The sequence below is a fragment of the Pogonomyrmex barbatus genome, unplaced genomic scaffold (genome assembly GCF_055798465.1).
Source record: "Pogonomyrmex barbatus isolate J1 unplaced genomic scaffold, ASM5579846v1 scaffold18, whole genome shotgun sequence".
In the NCBI taxonomy this organism is placed as follows: domain Eukaryota; kingdom Metazoa; phylum Arthropoda; class Insecta; order Hymenoptera; family Formicidae; genus Pogonomyrmex; species Pogonomyrmex barbatus.
In genome coordinates, this window is record NW_028297114.1 from 1094352 (window position 1) to 1121155 (window position 26804).

The 26804-nt window shown below is 43.1% G+C and overlaps 1 protein-coding gene across 6 annotated transcripts in view; it reads right to left on the reverse strand.

Annotated features, from left to right (window-relative positions):
- LOC105428781 (synaptogenesis protein syg-1) overlaps positions 1–26804 on the reverse strand; it is a 284146-nt gene that overhangs the window by 228042 nt on the left and 29300 nt on the right. For 4 of the 6 annotated variants that reach the window (XM_089075106.1, XM_089075104.1, XM_089075102.1 and 1 more), the window contains exon 3: positions 13326–13364. The exons of the other annotated variants lie outside the window; for them this stretch is intronic. In XM_089075106.1, the coding sequence (XP_088931232.1) occupies positions 13326–13364 (39 nt within the window). The remainder of the gene's footprint in view (positions 1–13325; positions 13365–26804) is intronic. 6 annotated transcript variants of the gene reach the window in all.

A 26804-nucleotide genomic window follows, 5' to 3' on the forward strand; every position in this document is an offset into this window, starting at 1 on the left:
TCGCTTAACAGAACGGTATGGATTTTATATTTTATGTGAATGTAAGAATATATAGAAGACAATATTGCACCGGAAATTAGATATTCTATCGTAAATGATGTCAGAATATTCTATCGTAAATGATGTCAAAATGAGATCTCGAGTGTAATAACGGGAGGAGAGGGAGACCTGCGCCATTTTAGCTATCATTTATACATTGGTAACTGTCTGATAAAATAATCAAATAATATTTCAAACAACTGATTATTTCTATCGTATAGAAATCTGTTATACTACTCTTTTATGAAAATGCGAAGATAAAAATATTATAATTCGATACCGAATAAAAATGTCAAATGTCATGTCAATCACCTGTCGGCAAGTGCAAAAATTGCATTACATTTTAACTTGTTCAATCTTCAAAACGAGGTCTTACCCGAATAAGCTTCAGATTAAAGGTTATATATAACACAGTCACGCGATCGATATAACCCCATTTCACTCGATCTCGTAATTAGCGACATACTACGTCGCCGCTGTGCTCTTTGACGATGTATAATCTCCTCATGACGTGATACGCGCAAACGATCATATCAATATATAACTTACCATGTGTCCGAAAAATTGCATTGTTAGCATCCACGTGAAAGATCACGGCAATATAATCTTCTAAAACAGTAAATAAAGGGAGTGGATAAATATAAATTGTACATATTCGAGATTGTAAATGCAGTTCGTGTCAAGTGTGGGAAGCCCTTTTTTGTCACGCAACTAGACTACTAGTCTCGTTAACTCGCTCCGTTAGTCCCGAGGACATATTTGAATATTCCCGATGATACGTGTTCTTGACACGTTTTCGGAAATCCCGCGACTTAGATTCTTCCCGCGGGATTCGTGCGGTTGCGTGACAACGAAATGTCGCCCTACATCCAACGCCTTAGTTCTGGTTAACGTGTACACGAGTCCTGTCGCGGGCTTGCGGCAATTTACAACTAGGATCAGTGTCCTTTAACAGACAATCGTACCACGGTCGTCCCTTAATCTTCCGTATATCTCAGCAACTTTGCACGTTCATCCCGTTGTCGCGAGTAAACATAAGACGATGCAGATCCGATCTAGTCAATCAACTACAAGGTAGAGTACAAGGTAGGTATTTATTAACTTGTTAATCTCCATCAGATTCCTTTTTATATTCTCGAGAAGAATATAACGTAAGCGGCATCTCTTTTTTTTTTTTGTCGAAAACATTATACACTAACGCGAACCACGTAAAATTGTTTAACTTTATTTTCTTCTCTTTATATTTTTTAAATCTAAGAGAAGCATTAAGATGCACCTGCGTACACTTTTCAGGTGCCCCAACTTTATATTTATATCTTTTAAGTGACCTAAAGCGCAGCTTTCATATGTATAAGCTGCTCCGTGTACAATATATGCTTATAATAGTAAAGCTTTCCGCCATGATTTTCGCTTACGAAAAGTAATGCAGCCCGAGGATTTTCCGGAAGATGGAAGATAATGTGATATACCATCTCGCGCGAATAAAAGAATGAAACGTTATTATTGCAATTTATATAACGTACGTAAATTCCTAATTATGAGAAAATAAAGTGGATAATTTTTTAATCGAGATATTACCTTCATTATTCTATTACATGATTATAATACATTGTTAACAATATATTATTATACTAATAACACCTCTTATTTTCCAAGTTTTTTTTCACTGATTCATGTGACAATGATGATAAATCTGATGGAACTCGTATCATATTAATTAATATTTATATTTTATTCACGTTTTATAAAAAGAGAAATATTTACATGTCACATAATCGTACAATGTAATTCTATTAATATTCAATAATCCGTTCTCTTTAGCGCGACATTCAATCAAGATTCGTTTCAACTGTACATTTGAACTGTCACACAAAAGAGGTATTGATGGAACTAGCGCATTACTGAAAATTAGTGATTGACAAGGCCACTAAAAGGCCCGATCAAAAGTGCATCGGAGGAGTTCATAATGAACCGCGCGCGGCGATGAAGGACGTACGATTATCATTATTGATATCGATTTTGAAGCTCCATATGCAGCAGACAAAAGACCATCAATTAGACCACGTTAGCGCAAGGAACAGAATTTTTCGGTTAAAAGTTCTTGCGGCAAAGTGAACAACGAGCCGCGCACAGTTCCACAATCGTTCTCGACATTGTTTTGCAATAATATGGCATTATAAAGTTCTATCGCGCACGTACACCGGCTACACTTATCTCTCTGTTACAGCGGAAACATTGAGTTATTTCATCGTAACGACAGCCGAGTTTTCAGTACTCTGCCACGTTTCTTTCGCATACATCCCGGCCGGGGATCTACCTACCTACCTCCCAACGCTTTTACTACTACGTTATAACGCGTACATGCAGTCGCGGTATGCAGTCGTTCAAATGTTCCAGAAACTTGAAAACGATAACGAAGAAAAGACCGAACTCACAAGGACTGAGATATCTCGCTCGTGACAGAATAATGGAAACGCACTTCGTAAAAGTTATTAGTTGCGTAAGGCTTCTGCCTCGACTTGGGAACGTTCGAGACGAGAGAGAGAGAGAGAGAGAGAGAGAGAGAGAGAGAGAGAGAGAGAATGTGCCGGGAACATTGCATAATTCTAAGCCGTACGGTTAACAGCTTATTCGGATTCGCGTATCCTCCCTCTGTTGTATCCTCGAATCGGATATTCGTAGAACTTGCTTTAACTAATCTTTGGCTCGCTGCATAATCCGCTGCAGGAAACTCATCGCAAAGTTTCCGCCGGCGCTCACTTAACGTTGCGTTAATGCACGTGCGGTCGAAAAACGTCAGGGCGCATTACGGGAAACGTAAGAATGCGATGCCGATCGAACGTCAGTAAACAGCAGTCAGAGCTGCGGGGATTTTCCGGAATATCCCGGGGTCGGCCGTAAACCGAAAGAGCTTATTGCGTATTCTCCTCCGGCTAAACTAGATTCGCCGTGTGTAGCAGCTAGGCCGTCGTCGTAAATAAAAAAGTACGTCGGAAGGGGATATAACAAGTTCCAAAACTCCGATAATACCGGCATTACGAGCGTTGTTTATTACTGCTTGAAAAAGATACGGCCAGATATATTAATTTCGTCTTAAATGTGCAAAATATAGCACGACGGTGCTCGATATCACATCGGCAATAATTATTTTCGTAATTGTTTTTAACAGGTGATCGATAATAATAGGAGAATTATTTGTCGAAATAAGCTTAGCAATGGATAGATGACAAAATTATCTTCTTCGTTCAATTATACTAACATTTTGGCAAATTGTTTACGTCAGCAAAATTAGGTATTCGTTCATTAAAACATATTATTCGTTGAGAATTAAATTGCGAAAGTCCGATATCCCTTTAAATAAAAGAAGAAAGATCGATTCTCTAAAAGGGGAAGATCGATTTTCGATTTCTCAAAATATTCACTCAAAATAAAGAAGAATCTAATGATGAAAGAGTTCTGCAATGATTTAAAAAAAAAAAAAAAATGAGACAAAAATAATAAATCGGTTTCAAATCCATTGCAGAAGTATTAATTCCCTCGCTGTGCATTATGCATTCTATTTCTATCAGTGACATCGACCGTTTTGGCGATTGAACTAGCTGACAAAGTAGAAACTGGGTTACCTACCGGATGCATCGTGTCGGCTAAATCATTGTACGAGAAGACAAACGTATCCCATTACCCGATATCTAGAATTCTACATGAGTGCCATAAAATCGCAATAGCAGTTCGCTAAACGCCGCACGAAATCGGTCATCGATGCGAATCGTAATAGCGAGGCGACTAGCAGGATTATCAATGCTCCAAATCGCACGGCAGATTTATCAAATCATGAATATCGTGTCACTCAGTCGAAATCACGATCAGCGGGGAAGTTTGTCAATGCTGTGCACGTAAACTGAAAGAAAATTGTGGTGCTCTGTAATGTTGAACCGCATCAAAGCGAGTCAAAAAGGCTAAAAAAATCAATCGGTTAAAATAATGATTAGTGAGAGTATGACGATCAATGCTATGATAACTTTTTCAATTATTTCTCACGCGGAAGCGTACGGAAATCACAAATAAAAATTGCTTCAAAAAGATAAGAACAAAATTAAGCAGTATAAATTGTTTAGAAAAAGAAAATGGATTTTAAGGAAGGAAATTGCTTATTAAAGTAAAAGAAGAATATTTTGTACTCAAATAAGAGTTCTACATCAATATTACTTTGTAAAGAATAAAAGATGGGTTCGAAAATTCAGGTTTTTTTTTTTTTTCACAAAGTTTTATACTCATCAAAATTTCTACGTTTTAAGGAGTTTTATAAATATAATTTGAAAGTGACAACGCTTTTACAATGATTTTAAAAACTTACTTTCCTGATCTTGAATCTTTAACAATGTAATATCTCAAAGAAACGTAGAGAGAAAGGTTTAGAAATCAATTTACACGAATGGCCTTTAAACCCTGAAAAAGAAGTACGGAAAAGGAGTACGTGGTAAGAGACTTGAAAATCAAAGGTTGACCATGAAATGTCCGTGTCTCGGACGAGAGAAGGAGATCCGAGCTTGAGGTTGAGGGTACGGTCGGTCGGTCGGTCGGTCGGTCGGTTGGTCGGTTGGTCGGCCTTTTCCCCCTTTGGCGAGGCACAATAGCCGGTCATTTGAGGGTTCTTAGACCAAGTCGAGAGCCGATACGGACCAGTCTCCGACTCACCCTCACCGATAGGTCGTCGTCCGCCGCTGAGAGCATCTCAGGTACTCAGGAAAGGGTGAGAACGCGTTAGTACTCGAGACTTGAGACTACCGAGCGCAACCATCGAGAGCGCGGCTCCTCGTCCTGCTCTCTTTCTCCGTCTCTCTCTCTCTCTCTCTCTCTCTCTCTCTCTCTCTCTCTCTCTCTTCCCTCCCTCCCTCCCTACCTTCCGGCGTCGCGCCCGGTCTAGCCGGGTAAGATACCTTTGCTCGTAGGGGCCGCGAGCTCGTCGCCCTCTTATTTTGCACACCCCTTCGGGCGGGTATCTTGAGCGGCATTGTGATGGAAATTCTCGCCGCGCACAGCATTCACCCGCCAATCATTCGCCCCGAAGAAAACACTTATCGGGATACCTGTCACGTCGGGAGACGCCGAGACGAGAGGAAGGAAATGGCGAGACGAGAAGGAATCGCGTCAGGTGCGTGGTCCGAACGGAAATCGAACGATAAAGCTCCCGTCTTCGTATGTCTATCGTTGATACGCACGGTAATAAGTTTGCTCGTTTGAAAAAAATTTCAAACAATGACAAGTCGCTAATTGATCTTTCTCGAGCGCCGGCACTATTATTAAGCAATCCGATCACTCATTAAAGTCTTAGGCGGCTCTTAACATCTCGTGATGGGGACGATTACGCTCGGCCTCACGCTCGCGCAATAAAAACTTACGCTTCGCCGAAGTAATGGCAAACAATGCGAAAAAAATGTTGTTCCATCAAGTATTGCAGCGCGCGAGCTATATCGGACGGCTGTTCGCGGAGCGAAGTAAAATTAAAAGTTAAGCGTATAAAGCTTCAATAAAGCGTTCCGCGACCGTACTGACAGAAGTAAATTGCGCCCGATGAAAATCGGGCGGCCGCTCGTGACCGAGCGAGTATTAATTTATTCGCTTTGAATGCCGCTTCTCAGATGGCAAGTCGCAATGAAATGAATTTGCCGTTGCGTTTGCAGCCGACCGAGCGCGGAAATACGCTATTCTACGTCGGGGAACGATATTTGAGCAATAAAAGCTATTTACGAGATGTCGTTGCGCGGACGACCATTCGTGGACGTGTTCGACGTTGCTTGCACAAACAACACGTATGATTAAAATATCAACAGCGCGTCCAGTTCCAATTAGCAGGATTGCACTCAACCTCGTCCATAAGATTGCACTCAACCTCGTCCATTCCAGTTTTACATAAAATTTGTATGAATTTGTTCGCGATTTAATCCTCATAAGGATATTCGCCAATCGTCCCTTGGTGGCGATCGCGACGATGAGAGACCGACGGTAAACATGCTGTCTCCCGAGGAAATTATATCGTTCAATAAGAAGGATCGGGCGTAGTGTCTACTTTCGATGCCGAACGCGACTCCCGAAGATGCCACATAAATCTAGGCGTCCTCCTTCGCGCGCCGATTCCTTCGTGCTAAACGCCCGGTCCGGACCGGTGTACTTTATGGAACGTAGGAACGGAACGTACCGCACCGTACCGTACCGTACCGTACCGAACCGTACCGTACCGGACGGTACGGGTACGGCAACGGACGAACGTGAGGCCCCATGTTTCCAGCGGATGTAGAACGATCGTGAGTTCGTATCGCAAATGAAATCACGTACTCGCCCGTTCAGCACGGTAACATCGTGCTACGTCGAGAGATCTCGTACGTTTGCGAGCGCGAAATACATGTACATATAGTATCCGTAAGGTACGGTACGCGAAAGCGGACACGAAAGTGAAAAAGCGTACGTAAATTGTGACAATTTTGAGTTTGACATCGGGCAGATACGCCTACCGAGAGATATTTTTAGAGCGATAACAATCCTTGCGAGCGCGACGACTTTAAATAAGCACAGCAGAAAACTTTATCATTTCTCTACTTTCTCTACTTTTATTTTCCCTTAAACATATATATATATATATATATATATATATATATATATATATATATGAAACTATATATACAAAAATTAGAGTGCATATAAATATACAGAGTATTGAGTATAAATAGAAGAATATTGGTGTAAATAGAAAAAAATAAAGATTATCTGGCACAGATTAACCCAGTTTTTTTTTCGCAATAAAATTTTCACAGAGGAACGTGTATACACTACAACTGGGAAATTAAGCGCGCTGACGTTTCGATATTCAAGAAATGATTTATGAACTTCTCGGAAGCCTGTCGTCGATACTCCAAAAATCACCGGCCTGCCCCGCCGGTCGTTCACGCATGTGTAGAGAAGAGACTCGCTCGCGGATCACACACACACACACACACACACACACACACACACACACACACACACACACACACACACACACACACACACACACACGTGCGCGCGCGCGAATACAACGGAAAAAGTGAGACGACGTACGTGCGCGACAATGAAGCGACATCCGTTCGCCGGTACAGCGGCCGGGTTTCATCTGCGCTTGGATTAAAATCAATTGTAATCAACACCGATGTATAAATCAAATCGTCCGTAGGCAGCGAACGGAGAATAGGTACGATAGAAATCGGGCAGAACAGCGCGCTTCCCTTCGGATGATTTGTCGATGGCACATTTTACGTGAGCCGCTTCGCCGAGAGAGAAGAGAACGCTCTCACACCCCCGACGTGTCCTTTCGTATCCCTTTCCTGTAACCACACCGTCGCATCCCTTTCGCATAATGCGCCCGACAATATAATGGAAAAAAGGTGAAAGCACTTTTAAGAAAAGTTTTCGCCATATCGATGAAAGTTTCATGTCACTTAAGGAAATAGTATCTATAACAAACGGAACGGACATCCTATCAGACATGGTGTATTTTTTTTTCTGGGTAAAATGAATGGTTGTGTTTTATTGGCTGTGCAATCCGATATTTTTTCTCGGTAATCGTTGCAATGTTTCTTTGAATGTAGATATAAAATATTTATAAAATAATAAGTAGTGTTTGAATAATGATGATAAATTTGAAAAAAGTTGACACTTCTCTCATTAAAGAAAAATTTAAAAACGTATCGTATATTCCATTCATGATACGATGACATATAACAACATGATATAATACTGAACAACTGAAATTAGTACTAAAAATTTTTTTATGAATGTAATTTTTATTTTGTTCCGATATTCTCCCAGAATCACAATGTGATTTAAATAAAAAAATAAAATTATGACGTTATTCTTCATTGTACTATCGATTCGACATTCGAAGTTAGAAAAATATATAATTTTAACATAATTAAATGTAACTTTCATTTTAAAAGTTCTTTATTTTAATTATAAAGTTTCAGGAACATTTTAGTTATCATATTATAAAAATATATTCATAACATTCAAATACCTAAACATAATGCATTTTAGTTTTTTATTCAGAATTAACTATATTAAAAAAAAAAAAATAAACATTCGATACGTTTTGACAGAAATCTCTAATAAGCCAAATATATTATAAACCTAAAAAACATTTTTTTTTTAATATATGTTTTAATCACATGCTGCTATAGAATAGAACTACCTTATTCGCAATTGTAGTTTTATATCAATTTTGCATTTAAAAATTAGTTTACTACAATGGGCGTCGCTTCATTAGCTATGCTATGTACTTTCTCTCACCGTCGAAATTTTTCGCAAATGTAGCGTAAAAAATTCATGTCTCACCGTACTATGAGTGTCTATTGTGACTCGACTATGTTACGCGATATTGCGAATTTTGCGATAACATTTACCTCGCTGAAAGAAACACTAGTATATTCTCGCAGAGAAATATCTCTCTCTCGCATTATCGTAGAGTTATCGAGCGGGGAGGCAGTTTCGGCGGGCGCTCCGCGCTGGTTATTCGTTCTTAAATTAAACTCGCCTATCGCGATGGACTCCGCACGTTGTACATGAGGCGAACGCACCGCCGAGAGATTATTCAAACTCGGGACGCGAGACGCGATGATCGGAGTTGGCAGAATCTCCGAGAGAGTGAATTTCGCCCGCCGGCGAACAATGCGGCGGTGTGTGTTGTCATCTGCCGATGTTCCCGCCTCGCCCTTAACGTCGTCGGGAGCAGCCGAACAGAGCACCGAACAGTCGCTCCCGTCGGGCGCACACGTGTCGCAGTCGCGTGTGTGCGCGATGCGTGCCGCTGCACCTGTCCAACGAGGCTGAGTGCCGCCGCCTCGTAACTCGGTAATGCAGTTTTCATCGAGGAAGTTACTGCGCGACGTACAACGGAGAAGCCGTAGCACGCGGAAGCCGGAGTTTCGGTGGAAGATGTCAGGTCCGTACGACGAACCTGTAGCTTCCGGAAAACTCCGATATTCCGACCAACAGCGAGCGAAGCGAACGCAGGTGTCCGCACGGCATCTCTCTCTCTCTCTCTCTCTCCCTCTCTCTCTCTCTCTCTCTCTCTCTCTCTCTCTCTCACCGAGAACTAATAAATCTATATCCTTTTCTTTTCCTCTTCCTTTTTCCCTCGTCTATATCTTCTCGCCTATTTTATGTCTCACGGTGAGGGAGAAAGACGTTCGTCTCATCAATAAATCGTTGAGAAATTACTTTACCGCGGCGACCATTTCGTTTCCGTACTGCGGTCTTCGAAGAGTTACGTTTCTTTCTCCCCTAGATAAAGACGGTCCAATTATCTTCGCCTTTGAACCACCGATAGCATCCACGTGCTATGTTTAATAAATTATCGTCTCCCAGGGAGAAACGAAACTTTCGCACGCAATTTCTTACGTCAATGATAACAGTTTGGAAAGATAAAAGATCTTAATTATGTATAATTTATTGTTTGTTATTTTTCGTTATTTTTAAAAGTTATACAAGATATTTTTATCATGATATAATGATATCATGTATATAGAGATTTTTATAAATCATTTGATATTTTTTAAAGAATTCATTGTTCCAATTTAGAATCGACTTATTCTTAACCGAAAAAGATTCATTCATAAGATTAATATTTTTAGCATGATGCATCTTCATCACAAAATCAAATTATCTCAAAATAAAATAATAATCTATTAAAATCTCATATAAAATTAAGTGTCATAAAAGTTTGTTATTTATTTGACTTTTTGAAGTTTCATTTTTTAAAAATCTTTTTCAACTGTTTACTTAAATTACGAAATTAATATTAAGTATTAACCTATTAATATTTCGATATTTTTGTTAAAACAGATCAAATCGAAAGAAGAATTTGCTATTAATAGAATTTTGGAATATTTATACAGCACTATTTCAACTTAACTATACAGCACTATTTTAACGTAACTTTTATTAAATTTTTTAAAAATTGGGTATTCCGATAGTTTTAAACATTTTTATAACTTGAAACAAATTTTCGATAGTGTAAAAATAAATTGTAAAAAAACTACAAAAGTAATACTTTCTGCTACAATATACTTTAATGTTAAAAGTTATCATGGATAACTATGTTATAATCCATTATTATAAAGGAGCCTAATTATAATTTGCACTTCGATTAGGTCATACATGCGATTTAATTAATGAATAAATTAATAGAAAAGCGAACATAGATAATTTGCCAAAATTAACTGAAAAGTATGAACGTACAGTTGCATGAATTATAATGTGATTATATTGTGCAGTACAATAAAATATAATTATCCACGGAGCTACTTCTAATTTCACGTATGATCGTAATATTCCGCATTAATTACTGTCAATTTCCTGCCTAATTCCAAAATGTACCCATACAGCGATGTCCTGGCGACAATTAAACGTATTCGTTTAATCATGAAAGACCATTGTCACCGCGGCACGGTAAAAAGTTTCGCGCTACGTTTATTGCGCTGGAAATCTAATCCGCGCATTCATATTCGTCCCGTAGTTGTAGTATCGTCAGAATCGTCGGGGAGCATATTTTAAAGTACGAGAATAATCCGCCTCCTCGATGTCTGCTAACCTTCCTCTCAACCCTTATCTCCGCCCTTCCATCTTTGCGGTCGTACGTCTTACCTCGTAAAACCGAGGCGGCTTATAAGCGTAAGCGGAGGATAATCCAAGGTGGCCACCCATAATTTAATGACGTTTAATATAACGGCAGCCGCCATGCGACGAACTATTATTCTGACCTTTGCGCGATTGCAATTATCTCAAAATCCCCGAATCGCGGCATCATTACGGCGGAATGCGAGAGACAGATCTATTTCGCGCTGTTATTGTACAAAATTTAAAATCACTGCAAAAGTTTCAGCGAGGATGAAACATTTGTTCGAATAACGGCGGCTAATGAAATATCCCGAGTACACGACGAGTTACAAAAATTCCATTACAATTTTTATTGCGTTATATTTTACTCAATATGCAATGCGAAATAAAATTTATCGTGCAAATTAGCAGATTCCAAATTCGAATCAAAATTCATGCGAAACTAGACTCAATTATTTGACGTGACGCATATGTTGTCTTCTCACATAACGAATTCCGATATTTTGTTAACTAGAATAACAATTCGACGTTAACGAGTAACGTATCTGTGGATTGACGCAGGTAAAAACCTGTCAGAAACTGTGAAAATTGCATATTCAGTCAAATCCACCATCTCCCCCTCCTCCCCCGCTCACTTCTTTTCTCTCTCCTCCAAAACGGCGAGATCGCGATGCCAATTTGAATCTTTTCCAAACAGATAAAGCATTTCGCGCCTTTCACGCGCGATAAAATTTTATATTCGAGGCCGCATCGTGAAAACGCACGCTTTGGCGGAGGATGCACGTTGGAGTTGCACGTTGACGAACGTCTTCGCCGCACGTTGACGGCGCCGTCGACGGATGTCGTAGATCCCGTTCTCAACTTTCGAGACGACATGAGACGAGACTCGATACCTGAGACGTCAATCCGATAAAAACCACGTCGTTGTTGGGATCCGCTTCGCGACGCAACTTTTTACCAATCTGCGTCTCGAAGGTAACTTTGAGATTGCGAGATCGGTTTAAGTGCGTTTAAACCGCTAATCCGTTTAGCCGCTTCGTGCCGCAAGTGAGCAGACATAGATTCCGATTAGCTCGTTAAGGCGATTATTACGAGGCAAATTGCGATTAATCTGGAAAGTTGAAAATCGTGCCTACTACGACTGCAGAAAAACGTAAATTCAGCCACATAATAACAATTTACGATTTAGCGTCGCTGCAATTGTAGTAATGCAATTTGTAAAAACGTCAAATGCGAGATGTCCTGTCATCTGCAAGGTAATGACTACAATTATTAACTTTTATTGCGATCGTCGAGGCAACTGATAACAACGTGTCATTTTAGCGACACGCTAAATCATTCGTAATTTTCACGAAAGCGATATATTTCATAAAGAGGGCGAGAAGGAATATCAAACGCAATACCAAACGTTTTGGCGCTCTTCGTTCATTAACGAAGTAAAAAGGTACAAGAAATGAAATTTCTTTACTTTATTATGATCGCGCATCTTACCGCAGGCGCAGCGTGAAGAAGCGGCCGTCCCTCCTCACCTCACCAAGCTTCATCTTGGTTCATTCGATCACCTGATGAATAAAATATTAGTTTCTCATGCATTATGATAAAAATGTTTAGGCGGCGAGCTTGTTAGTCGCGTTTCTCGAATATCTCAATCCAAACACCATGATGTGATAGTAATGATGGTAAGTTTCGATCAAATGGAATGTGGATATCTCAAAGCAGCATACGGACATAAGTGTACTCGTCTCTCTGGTCATTGTGCAGTCGTTCTCGAGAAAAAAACATTAAGATCTAAATATCCAATCGGCTATCTAATGTTCATCATTACAGCTAAATATTGAGTATTAGTATAAATCAGAACGATCAAACATGACGGGATTGCGGGTCATCCCTACGCAACGACACGAACACGTACATACACAAAAGGGGGAGACGCGCGCATTGACAAGGCACGCACAGATAAGGACATATCGTAATCATCACATATCTAAACATCGATCAACTAAAGCTAGAGATACGGACCTTCGACAAATGAAAAAAAGAAAAAAAAAACAAACAAAGAGAGAGAGAGAGAGAGAGAGAGAGAGAGAGAAAGAGAGAGAAAAAAAGAGAACAAGTCAATCGGTGTCAATCGAGTCGGAGTGGTGGTGAGTCACACACTGCTTGATACGAAAATCAATCGGTATATAATCGGATATACACATATCCATATATATGCGTATACATACATCTTGATACGTGTGAGTCTAAGTACACATATGCAAGGATCGAGTCTGCACGTACGTATGTATAGATATATATGCTACGGTTAGTAATAACGTTCAAAGGTGGTGATATTGGTGTTAGCATGGTCGAGCGACGATCGAGGCATCAATAGAATAAAGGAAAAGGTAGATAGTGAGAAAGACAGATAGATATATATAATATATATATAAAGAGATAGTAGTAGTAATAGTAGTAATAGTAGTAATAGTAGTAGTAGTAGTAGTAGTAGTAAGAAATACAGGGGAAAGACAGACGAGTATTATGTATGTAAAAGCGAAGTCTATTACGCGTGAAGAAGAAAGAAAAAGGAGAGGACTAGGGCTGTTAGAGAAAAAAATCTACTGACTAATCCTAATTGCAAACCAAACAAACGAACCAACCTCCTCGGTAAGGCCTAGCCGAAAATGTTCGCGGGACCCCTGTAACAAAAACATATATAAATCATAAGAAATCATAGAAGAACAAAAAGAAACAACTACTTGACTGTAATGAGTGACAGACGTTATGTTACAGTATCACATGAGGGCGAGAGATGAGAAAAATCAACGGTTCTCGGGGGGGTGGGGGGGGGGGGGGTGTCAAACGCGTCGATGTTTGACCGAGCGGTGTGACCGCGAATCACATCGATCGTCGCGATCAGTCCTCCTTTACGTCACGTCGAGCATCAAGCGGTTCGATTGCATAATAACAATAATCAAACGTCGAATTGCTCTCTTGTATTTCTTCACTCACGCGTCATGGTGGCTTTTATTTTTATTATTCAAAGAGAAAATAAAATTTCAATAAATGTATCATTACACGCTCGCGGATACACGAGTAGTCGCGTCGTTTCATAAACATTTCAAGCGAAACAGAATCAGGAGAGCGATAACGTCGCACGTATTTGCACGTAATTGCAAACGTTTGTGTCGATTCGAAATCCGAAAACAAAATTGCTCCCGTTTGACACCCCTGCAGACGCACGATCCGCTGTATACTTTTTTTTTTTCACAGCCACCGGTCGGTGGTGGAGGGGGCCGGGGGCGGGGTGCGATGCATTGGGTGGGATGCATTGTGGTGGCCGTTGAGCGCGAAATAAAGTTTGCACCGCAAACCCGCTTTTCGTCGCGATTAGCCGCTATCGAAAGCATGATCGGCTGACGAGTAGCCGGTCGTGCTTTCGCGCGAACCGCTCGGTTTAAATCGGTTCAAATCGAACGCGCGCGATCGCGTGCAGTCTTATTCAGCGCGTCGAAATTGGCACGAAATGAATGCGAATTGTTACATCGCGGCGGGAGGTGTGACGTGCTCACACACCGGCGCGCGTACACGCGCGTGTCCGACGCGATGGTAAATATGTACAAATATGTACAATGCATAAGTATTTTCAATCCCGCAAAATTTAGTTCGGTGAAATGTACATGGGACGGGGAGGGGAGGGGGGGGAGGGAGGAGGGATGGATACGTCCGACACGAGCGCGCGTATAAATTTCTGGCAAATTGATATGAAAATGCGGATAACACGTCGTGTTTAACTCCTCGCGCCGGGAAACGAAAGCGAAATGAGAGGAGCATAATTATTTTAGCGTGAAATCCGGCTGTCGGGAGAGAGAAGCCGGCGTATCGAGAGCCGCAACGTATTGAGAATATATTGCGGGGGAGAAACACGCAGCGTGTTTGTTTCTATCTACATATTTTTGCGGATGTTAAATCGATGATCCCTCTGTTCCGCGTGTCGAAACGATATCGCGGGGACACTCTCGTCGTTCTAATTACTCTCTGGTGCGTTAAAAAAATACAGTAAACATGTGATATACTACTCTCTGTACGCCGGTGGTTTACATACGGCTGTGGAGCCGACGCGACGCGACGCGGAAACCTGCGCGCGCACCGAATGCGAAATATTGCATAATAAATCCTGTCCTTTATTTTCCGAACGTACATACATCCGGAGGTTTTATTTTTCCTACCGACGCGCGTAAAGCAATCATCATTCCGTTCTCTATCAAAGATGAATGCGCCGACGGTTACGTCCGCGTATGAAAATGGTGCGAGTGATAGAGATATACGGTATCTCGCGCGCGCGATATCTCTCACGCAGCATCAATGATTTTACCCTCGGCTACGTATCGCTACGTACGGAAATAAGCCTCGTTATGATTTTTTTTTTTCCTCTTCGACGCAATCTACGATGTAACCGCGCCGGTAATACAGCAAGTTTCTAATTTACAAGCGGCCGCGATAAGAGAATCTGATAACGGCGGAGGAAAGAGAATAGAGAGAGAGAGAGAGAGAGAGAGAGAGAGAGAGAGAGAGAGAGAGAGAGAGAAAGAGAGACAGAGAGAGAGAGAGAGAATACCTTTTACCCTTTCTGTATTATTCGCATTCATTACATTGCAGAACGCGTTCGCCGGAAGATTAAGTTTCTCCATCCGTTCGCTGCTGCTACGCTTTGTTCCACTCGGCATTACGGTAGTTCATACAGAGAAGCGTATTACTATCGCTACGATGGCGCTACGTGGTAACTTATACGTGGGAGAAAGTCGATGGATAATGGCCCCATTGTAAGTGGTACACCGAGATAACGGGCAAAGCGGATGGAAACCTTTTTGTCGAAAAATTGTACCTTGCGGACGTTACGAGGACGAACGATTCTCGATAAGCTCGCGATTATTTTGAAATTGTTTCTTAATAGCGGCATGAAAGATTCACGAAATAGAAATAATAAAATCAGACGAGAGCACCCCCGACGGCACGCTCGTGATATTAGCTTATCGAACGACGCGCGTCGAGAAAAAGGAACGCGCCCCGTTTCGAAGGGGAAAGGAACTCCGCTATTCTTGCGTTAAGGAAAAATGGCGATGGTTGAAGCTTGCTGTTTAAACCTGACGCAACATTGCGTCGAAATGACTCGGCTGTACGCCGGTTATACGGCGTGATAAATAGGAAAAAATTGCTAAGTACGATCTCACACGGGAACGCGGTATATCTCGCGGGGAATAAATCAGACTCAAGATTTCAAGCGCCGGCGATAAATACACGTGCGCACAGCTGGTTACAAGCCCTGCCAAGCGACGATCGATACTTGTTACGCTCCCGGTCGAGTACGACTTCACTGAATGTTATGAGAACAGCTGTGCGTGGGCGACATCTTAAACTCGAGGTCTCTTACCTGCTGTTTAAAGACACGGCACACGAGTCCCCAATGTTTCCGTTACACGTCGGGCCTCTGGCCGACGCGTGTCCCTCGAGGCGAAATTAAAGGGGGAGCGTTGATGGTGGGTATCGACAAGAATTAAAGAGGCTGGGTCCAGCGGGGGGGAGAGTAGACGTCGGCCTCTCGCCTTCCGAGTGGCGCGACGGAGATACGCCAGCCGAAGTGTTAATCGAGAATCCCGCCGGGACAGCTGGATTCCGTAGATGTCCAAAGTGGAAAGGTCCGGTTAAGGGACGACGTCGCCTTGCCGCGGCAACATAATCTCGGGAATTCGACGGGAGTAAAATGTGGTGACGATGGGGCAGATGGGCGGAAGTTGGTGTTAACGGGAGGTGTGCGGCGGAGGTTGCGGAGGGTTCTAAATGTGCGGCGTCCTCGTGTCCGCACTGTGTGTTACATATGTAGTTACGAAGTGTACGTGAAGAGACACAGGCATGACCGGCCCGAAAGTCTCATAACACTTGGAAACAGGTGGCGTACTCTCGTACTCTCGTCTTATTGCCTCGACTAGTTTGCACCGGAGACGGAGAGAAAGAGAAAGAGAGTGAGAGACAGAGAGAGAGAGAGAGAGAGAGAGAGAGACACGGAGAGAGGGAGGAGAAACGGAATGGGAAGGAATAGACCGAGGAAGAAGAGAGAGAGGGAGGAGGGAGAAAGAGAAAGCGGGAGTCAATATTCGTAAAAGTAGGGAAAAGGACGAGAAATGCGAGAGACGGAAAAGGCGCGACGAGTTGCCGGTATAACGGACAAACAGAGAAAAAGTCACTTCGATGTTAACCGAATGAAACTATGCGACAAAGGAAAAATGGGATGCATACGGGAAACATTTGACTTTGATCACTTCGGATGTCTCCCTTCTCTTTCTCTGTCGCTCCTAAGCTGTAAGCTCGAATGTAAATCCCGCTGTAGGAAAAGACATTACTATTGGAAGTTTAATTAGTGAAACATACTTAACAATCGAGAGATGTGATTACCTGTGTAGCTTTGTAAGTGGTACAGGATATAATTCCTTCAGGACGTAAGGAAGTAATTAAAAAGTTGAAATGTTTACATTAAAAACATTTACACATGCTGAAGCTGTCGTGTGTTTGCGACAGACGTAACTTCGTATGTGATTACGTCACAACAAGTTCCGTGTTTGAGTGTCAATTACGTCAGGCAAGTATATGTATAACGGGTACTCATTCACATCGCTGACGTAAAAAAAATTAAAAGATGAGTATGCAATGATTATGATCATGAAACTTTGGATTATCTATGTAATCATCGCTCGCCGCTTGGCTACCTTTTGATAAGGTTTTGCCAAGGAAAGATAACAAAATTAAATCGATAAACCAAGGATATACACAAACGTAAGATACATAAACGTAAAGTGTCGTTGCATCGTTATGAACACATGCCGGCACTAATACGTATCTGATTCACTTGTATTCAGTAGAACAACATCGATATGCAATCAGCCGTCGGACGCAGCGTTTAGTAAACCGTCTTTTCGCACGAATCAGTTTCAGCTGCGACCATGCGTTTGTGACACTTCGCTATCTGAAAGTTCTCATTTATATTCGTGTACTTTCAAACGGAAATTTTTCACAGACGCACCGACGTAGCGTCGCTCGAAAACTGTTACGTGCACGAAAAGTGTCTACGACTGCGCATAACTATGCCCTAGTCGACAAAGCGATCTCGCAGTTTGCCACTTTATGCGTTGCATTTCGCCTTCATTTTCACATCTTGTTTGTAGCAAAACGGAATCATAAAGGACAAATGTAAAACGCAACGCGACAGATTGCAAAATTGCTTATGAAATGCCACGTCGATCTAAATACGGCGGGGGGGGGGGGGAGAGGAAAAGAGGGACAACATGATAACAGTGACATGATCATCATTTACATGGGAAAAAAATATATCAAAGAAACGTCATAATGGTGTGATCGAAAAAAATACAGTACGATCCCATTTCAATGGCTATACACGTCGTCGAGTAACACTGATAAAACCATATATCTCTCTCGTGGTCCGCAAACACAAGTAGGTACATACAAGGAGGGCATGCTAAACGAAACGTAAGACAGGCAATAATCATTCCGAATTCCAGGGTGAGGGGAAGGACGATGCCGAGTAGAGGCAAGACACAAGAGATACACAGAGGAGGGGGGGGGGGGGAGAGTACAAAACGACACGACATGCGGAATTACAGCGAGAAACGACGAAGGAGGACGACGCGATGCGTCAAGAGTGGGTCGTCCCCTCGCGCGGGCCTTTGTGCAAACTACTGATTTACACATAAGCATGCAGGTTGCACCATCTGGCACTGCATGCAAACGCATTTACGAAAGTACATATGCTCTACCGGTCGGAAGGAAGCGTCGCGCAGCGAGTACTATGAAACGTTGGACGTGGGCTGTCCCGCCTCGAGTGTGTCACACCTGCTCTACTTGAACACCATCGGGGGCGTCGCGGGGTGGCAATTCTTTCGCCAGCGCGCGCCACGCTGCAAGGGTGTGAGAGAGATTTCCCCGGGTCTCTCGCCATCCCCCGTCCACGCTCTCTCCACGCCGTCGTCCAGCCGTCCGTAGACACCCTGCGTGATTCGATTAAAAGCGTGCCGCGTGCGGTGATAATTCGGGATCGCGCCGCGCTATTTCATCGCGAGATATATATATATATATATACATCTCGCTCTCCTCCGGAGCGGAGGGGAGGGGAGGGGGGGAGGGGGATCGATCGACCGGGTGTCGATACACCCGCAACAACGATGTTGTCGGGGCTCTCGCTCGGCAAGCTCGATAATTTCCAACCTTTTGCCCCGGCTCGCACTTGGGCGCAACTTTGATTAATGATACTGCCGCGGCAAACTCACTTCGCGTCACTTTTCTCATGCGTTACTTCCTATTCACTGTGTACTATACGTTGTTATTAGGAAGCCGCATTATCGAGGCGCGAACGAGCCTGTGTGCCGAACAAAGGCACACGCAAAGGCGGAAAAACCCGCAGTTTAGCGGAAATACGGATTTCGTTATTGATCATTTTGTTTGATTGAACATCTGATATAATAATAATAACACATATACGTTTTTATTTGATAAGTATCTCGTGTATCCAATTTACATGAGACGAAAACCAAGTCAAATTTGTCAAGAAGAAAATACACAGAGGCGGCAGAAGCGATTGAACACGATCGCGCATTAAATTTCTTTCCGCGAAATAATTGTGCAAACCAATTTCACGCAAGACCACGCGATCAATCAGCGGACGGTTCTGCAAACAAAACTTAATTAATTACCTTTCACTTTGCCGTTGTATCAATAGCTCCGGCAGATTTGTTCCGCAACAGAAATCAATGATTATGCGCGATATATTAAGAGAAATTTCATTAGTTCGCTCGCCAAATTACGGCCGCCGATAAAGGCAAAACTTTCATTACAAGCACGTAGTAATTATTCTATTAATTAGTTAACCTTGACTCACGCGTGTGCGTGTGTGCATGCTGTGTGTGTGTGTGTGTGTGTGTGTGTGTGTGTGTGTGTGTGTGTGCGCGCGCGCGCGCGCGCGCGCGTGCGTGTGTGTATGTGTAGGTATCATTAACGTATACAAGTTTGCATGCCGTTATGAAAATGCACGTTTTCCTCGTATTTTTCACACACGAGATGCTCCGATAAAAGTTACATTAAAAAATAACAGAGGCGGCCAAAACGAAGTAAAAATAAGAATTTGCATCGCGTTACGCGCGCGCTGGACGCGCCCTTGACGGTCGTCACGCGATGTCTTCGCGATCAATTCGCTCGTCGATTACGCGAAACGGGTTTGACGCATTCCTGAGGTGTCGATTCTGCGACGCGTAATAATTTTCATATATCTGTTATTTTATCATCCGCCAGGTTTCCTTGCGCGATCATACGCATTTATCGACGAGCTACCAACGAGAATCGCGATCTCCGCGCTGGCACATCGCCAACTATAACAATAATCGGCGGAAGGGAGCGTGGAGTTAATTTCACGATTGGCTAAGTACTTTCCTGAAAATTCTTCCTCAAACACTCGGGTTTTCACGCTCACGTTAAGCACCGAGTGTGCGTTCATATAAGTACGTCGAACACAATTCTCCAGGCGAGGGAATCCTTTGCGGTCGCCACGATGGGTCACGGATAGCCGCCCTTCGTTTTTTAGAAAGGTTTAAACCGTCAGGGAAGGTTAAACTGCCTTTTCCATCCTTTTCTCTCCCTCTCGCGTTCCTTCTTTCCCCCCTCACGTTTGTTCGTTCCGCGCCACTTGAACCCGGCATTTCTAATCCCAACTCGTATCCGCGGCTATCATTTTATCCTGCTTCGGTCTACTCCGCTCGCGCGTTGCCAAAGTTTTTCGATTTAAGTGGAGTACATCGATATGTGCCGGGGGCAGGCGAATGGAAACGCGAGGACAAGGCGTGGCGAGAAAGCCGGAAGTGGAATAACGGCGAAAAATATCCCGAAGACTTTTGTCCCGAAAGACTGGTCCGGATGTACTTTCAGCCGTAAATATCAAAAATAAAACGGAAAGAACGGTGACTTTACTCAACAATGACACAGCAACAATTATTTGTCTGTAATAAGGTACGAATGTTTGTTTCGTTAATAATTAATTCGTCATGTTGCAAAGCCCGACATGTGTTTCGTCGTACGCGTCACGGATTTACTTTACGCACGTATGTATGCTATATTCGCTATAATGCATACGTAAAACGTGGGCACCAATGACCGGGCCGAATAATCTGAAATTCGTCAACCACATCCGCATAAATACATCTGTAATTGAAACTCTTTATTCAGCGGATTCGAATGACTTCGAATATCATTTAACGTTTATAACGAGCCTCGTTCATTTGTAATACGATATCGCGAACTAAAAACGGGCGTTTCACTCTCACGTCACGGCTGATCCGGAATCGCCGTTCTCTCGTAACGAGCACGTTAGCACGAAATTACCATTGTTGAAATTATTGCGCTACTTGTAAATGGACAAATTTCATAAATATCGACATAATATTACGTAACGGTTCCCGACGTCTGATCGATCAAACCGCCTCGCGGACGAGACACCGAACGAATCTTTCCTCGAGACTTCGTCCCGAAAGCTGCACTTTGGAAGAAAACTTTGAGAGAAAACTTTGAGAGCAATTTATTTTTATATTCTCTAACAAACTGACAAGTGCCTGTATCGCGGTCGATCGGATTTAACGCCAAATCCACTGTCAGATTTTCATACGTGTGTGCGTATGATAGACAGATTTTAGAAATCAAATATATTAGTGCAAAAATATGGGCGATACGATAGCGAACTCTTTCAAACGAGATAACAGTTGAATGGGTACAAAGCACATTGTTCCGCTTGTTCTTTTTTTCCATCATCCTCGTAGAAATAAATGATTAATTAAAATTTTCACAAAAGCTTGTTTGCCCCGTGCACGAAAAAAAAACGTCCATTGTTTCGACCGCGTCTGCGTAGTCTCGTCCAACTGTTTCGCGTAATTTGGTCTTAAATTGATAAATACACACGTTTTACCGCTGAAAACAGCGCACGCAACCGCAATCACGGCTTAATTGAAGTGACAGGCGGTTCTTTTTCACGGGGTGACCTCGACGCGGACTTAAACGACAGGCGCCTGAAACAACCGGCTGGCGTGGGACATAAATCTGGAGGTTAATAGTTAACTTATCGTAAATCCCTCACGATTTGATTTACGCGGCTTTTATGGCTATCTAACTTCCCGCGAGGAATCATTTTCTTACGATGTCTCGCGTGTGTCCCACACATTTTATCGCCGTAGCTGCCGAAATACCCGGGAATATTAGATTTTCCGGGCGAGTACGTAATATCAAACTCGCATGATACCTTCGCGCGTCGTGACACGACCTTACGAGACGCATAAAAATAATCCCCTCCGAGCCGAAACTTTTGGAAAGCGATAAACGTCTCCCGGTAACCTGCTCGGACTATTTTGGTAACGCGCCTGACAAATACAGGGACAATGAAAAACAATATTGACTATGAAAACAGCGTGTTATTCTTGTCCCGAAAAGTTTGTCCGCGCGCGGTGCCCTTCGAAAACAAAATGGAGAATCGTATGCGGAATTCACTCCGTAAAGCGCGGAGGGCGCGTGTGCAAATGTCGCGCTGTTGGCTGAGCAAATGTCATTAGACACGACGATTGTCCGTTGCCCCTTAATCGCGACAAGTACGATTTTCCATGGGAAATCAGTTGTTCCTCGCTCAGCGAGCGACGACCGGTGAGAGGTAAAAGCAGATGCGAGAAAACCGGAAGAGAACTTCTTCCTTCCCCTCGTTTCCGCCGCGATGTTGTAAAGGAACGTTCGAACGCATCATCTCGCAACTGAAATAAGCTGTCGTAAAGTTTACGATCGTTGTGCGCCATCGTGCACGAAACGCTTTGTTCCCCCCCCCCCCCTGCTTTACTGCCGATGATTTAACGATAATTCTCTATCTCAGAAAATCGCGCGTTCCGCTCATTTCTACCTCGTGAAAGCAGCACCGTTCGTTAAGTCGGCTTTTTATCGACTCATCTCAAATCAATAACAATCACCGGGGGGACGTCTCAAACGATGGACGCGGGAGTTATATATCCAGGATCGATTGTTCGACGGCGATTATTCCATTTCATTAGCCTGCCATTTCAGTTTGATACGGCAACCCTGACATTACGAGTCATTTAAACAAACGTAGATTCCGAATAGTTAGTCAAAATTGCCAAATTAAATTATTACTTCCTTTTGACATAATTATTCCCATAATTATTTGACATGATTATTCCTCGATATCACGTCTCGTTTCGTTCGAGATAATTTAAGTTTTAAATACATAGTATCCTCGTATACCGTATAACTTTATCCGCGTATTTTTAAAAAATTTTTCAAAATGCGCATTTTCAACGCCAATTATTAAACATTTCAGATACGCCATTAATATTCATAACAAATGTGGAATAAATATTTTGTGAGCGCTATCTATATCTTTTGTACATACGGGGCTACCCAACTAATGACCAAATACCCAGAATTAGCGCGACACAAATTTTACAAACGTTCACCATCGATTTTACATGCTGGTGCTATCGAAATCCAGTTATCCGTGAACAGCCAATTAATTACGTAGAATATTGTATAATACATTCGGCCCATTTTATCGAACCGTAATAACGCACGTGGTATAATACGTGAAGCGAACAAAGTTGTCAGGCAATAAACGAAGATTGAAAGACCAGTTGAACCGGAGAAATTCAAATTCATTTTTCATGCTTTTCAGCAACGCTACAGGACAGTCCTCGAAAAAAACATTTCGGAGATATTATAAAATTTAATATTGTTATTCTTTCACGACTTTTTCACGAGATTCGCGTCGCTTCCGATGAAATTTGTTGTCAATGAAAAATTCATCCGCAGTTGTAAACGCGGTTATCTAAAAATGTAAGGTTACTCGCGGTTATCTCGATCGATCGGACATGTCATTGTCTCAGAAATAACTATTTGACTATTTCCGAGAAGCGTTTTCCCTCATTTTTTTCAAAAGACGGACATAATGCGATCAACCGCACTGCAGAGTGCAGAGGGATACGTGCTCTTGTCCTCGACCTCGTTTCATCTGACAGGATAGGCCTCAACGAGATGACGTCGACGACCCTCCCGGCCCTCGGTCGCTCTTCGTATAATTAAGGCCGTTGGCCGCGAGGTCGAGCGCGAAACGCCCTCGTCCACCCCCTGCCCGGCGCCCTTCAGCCCCTTCTGTCCCTAGATGGGGCACGATTAATCTTAATTTTCGTCGAGCTATAATCTTTAATTAAATCACCATTGATCTACGACTGCCAGAACTCGCCATCCGGAACTTCGTCGACGAGAGAGGCGGCGGGGCACAGGGCAGGGCGAAGGTTTCGAAAAAAGATGTACAAGAGCACGCGCTACCCGGGGAATCAATTTTCGGGGGAACGAGGGGGGTGGATGGCGTGGGATGGGATCTGATTATCAATTTACGGATATAAATAACCGGGCGCGGGCGGCGTTGAAAGGTCCTACAAACTTTCCCGTCTACCAGCGAGGAGGAGAAGAGGATATTCGGAGTTTCGAGTACCTGCAAATTGTTTTCGCCTTAATTTCGTTCGAGAGGGCAATCGATCTACGAAGGATCGACGGGTGTATACCGGCGCGCGGGTTTCTTCGCGACTTTTCTCTAGATTGGAGAACCGCTCCGGAGCCTTCTAATCGGCCCGTCCGAGCCGAGCAGCGATCCCACCTCGTCGATAAATAATTGCTCGCGCTAACGTACCTGTTATTGGACGGATTGGATGAAAATTGAAATTAGACACGCGAAACCGGGCATTAGCTAAACGCCTCAACGAGACAAACGAGACCCGAAACCTCTTTGGTCTTGGTAAGATCGGTTGCCTCCCCGCTTTCGACGCTCGAAATGAGGACGATGATGATTTAAGCGAATTTAAGTAATCAGCCACGTATGTTCGCGAAAGCGCCGGCTTCAGAGAATCATTATGACGTATAATTTCTCTCAGGCGCGGTCTAATCGCGGTAGACCAAATGGAGGGAGACTAGATACGAGGTTGACGGAGGGGAATAAGAACGAAAAGAGCAAAATGGAAGGAAAACTCTGGGAGAGAAGGGTCACCGGTGTGTAAGACGAGTAGAGAGCATAGTAACGGTGCAGGAAGTGGCGAAGGGGTCGTGAAATCTAGAGGGACGCCTTTTCGATCGATCGCTGAGTGATCCTTGAAAGGAAGTGTATCCGAGGGTATGCTCATGGCTTTCTTCACCATTTTTGCCCCCCTTTTTTTCTGACAGAAAACAAAGCTCGGGAAAGTTGATTCGATTCTCGACGGTCCACTTGCGTCGTTGTATCGTCGGGAAAAATTAATTTTTTGTTTTCAAATTAAATCCTCAGTTTTAACGTTTTCATGAAAACCACATTACGATTACGTTCATTTTACGATTACATATGAGAGACACAATTATGCCCATGCCAATTATTTGTCACATATATATCTATAGTTGTTGGAAACACTCATATTCCACGACATCGATGAAAAATATTGCATTCGTATCGTAATCGCATCTTTGGGCGTTTTTCAGATACAACCGTTTTCCAATGCTATTTCATCAGTAAAATGACCCCAAAAAAATATCGCGGCTTTAATCCTCACGTAGTTTTGTATTTATTTAATATTTCGTTTCCATTGTAATTTATAAACAAAAAACATTCGGTGAAAAAACCGATGCACAAATATTTTCGACACATAGATGCCATCGTCGTGGGTGTGCGATATTGAAATAAAACAGCATTGCCAGGCTAGATTGAAAAATCCGTCGATATAAATATCTTAACGTGACAAAAAGCCATCGTTGTGAAAAGCGCAAGAAATTGACGGGTCTTCGCCGCAGCTATCACGAGGGTAAGAAAAAGTTTCAGTGACGCATTGGCCAAATCTCCCACGACGCAGACGCGAACGCGAACATGATATCCTTGCGGTGAAAACGATATTCCGAACTCAAAGGCCGAATCTCACGTTGCCCGGGACTCTCTGTATACGCTTCGCACCCTCGAACGCAAGAAACGGAAACGCGGAACACACAGGCGAAACGCGGGCGTAAGCGAGCGGCACGAGAAGCTAACACCTAATCCAACATTCCCCGTCCAAAAGCGTTCGCGGCCGTCTTTACCACCGGATACCACCACCGACGAGAAGGGATCGTAATTAAGGCCGGCTCGAACGTGACGCGCGAGCGGCACGATGAAAATCTCGTTCTCCGCGCCCTGGCCTAACTAACTCGATTAAGCGGTTACCTGCTACGAGGAGGAGGACGAGGATAAATCTTGAAAATTCATCGCGCGCCCGAGTCCAGTCACGTCGGCTCTGTATCGCCGATCTATGCGTTTCTTACGGGATTGTATCTAATTTAACCGCGCCAATCTTGGAAGGAACTTCTGCCGCACGCGCGCTGATCCAACCCCTGAGAGTCGTCGTCCTGCGCTTCTTTTAGGCTCGGCGCCAACGCCGATTACGATTTGCTCTCCCCTTCGTACGTTGCGTCGTTCCGCACTCGCGAGCCAACGTGCTCCTCGTAGGAGATATGGAAAATGATATCGATCCCGTTTCGCGATATGTCCGTCTAAATTAACCTCGCTTAATGTGCGACACGAGTTGCTATACATAATGACGTCGCGCTGCAAGTTTTATTCCATCAGCCAAATAAGATCTATGAAAGAAATTCTCTGTATAATAGCAGTCATGCTCAGAACAATAACGTGTTATACCATTCACTCGATTTTTATCTCGACCCCGTCGCGACATTATATGAAAAGCTGATTGGACTCGCCTATTGTTTTTCTTCCACGCGATACGATATTAACATTCCCCTGTGCGCGATTCGAGTGCCAATTTAAATAAAGGCCGGGAACACAGCGGGTATGTAAATTTAATAAAAGTTCCCTTCGCAGGTGGCAGAAGTTAGAGGTGCGATATTATCGACAAATCCGAGTCCCTGAAGCGACTGCATAATGGATACTTGTCCCGAAAGCTTTATCGTTTCAAAAAGCTCTCCGTACGCTTCGCGATGCCGAGACCTCGGCCATGGATATATTCGTGTGACTCGCGGCAGAAGAAAAAAAT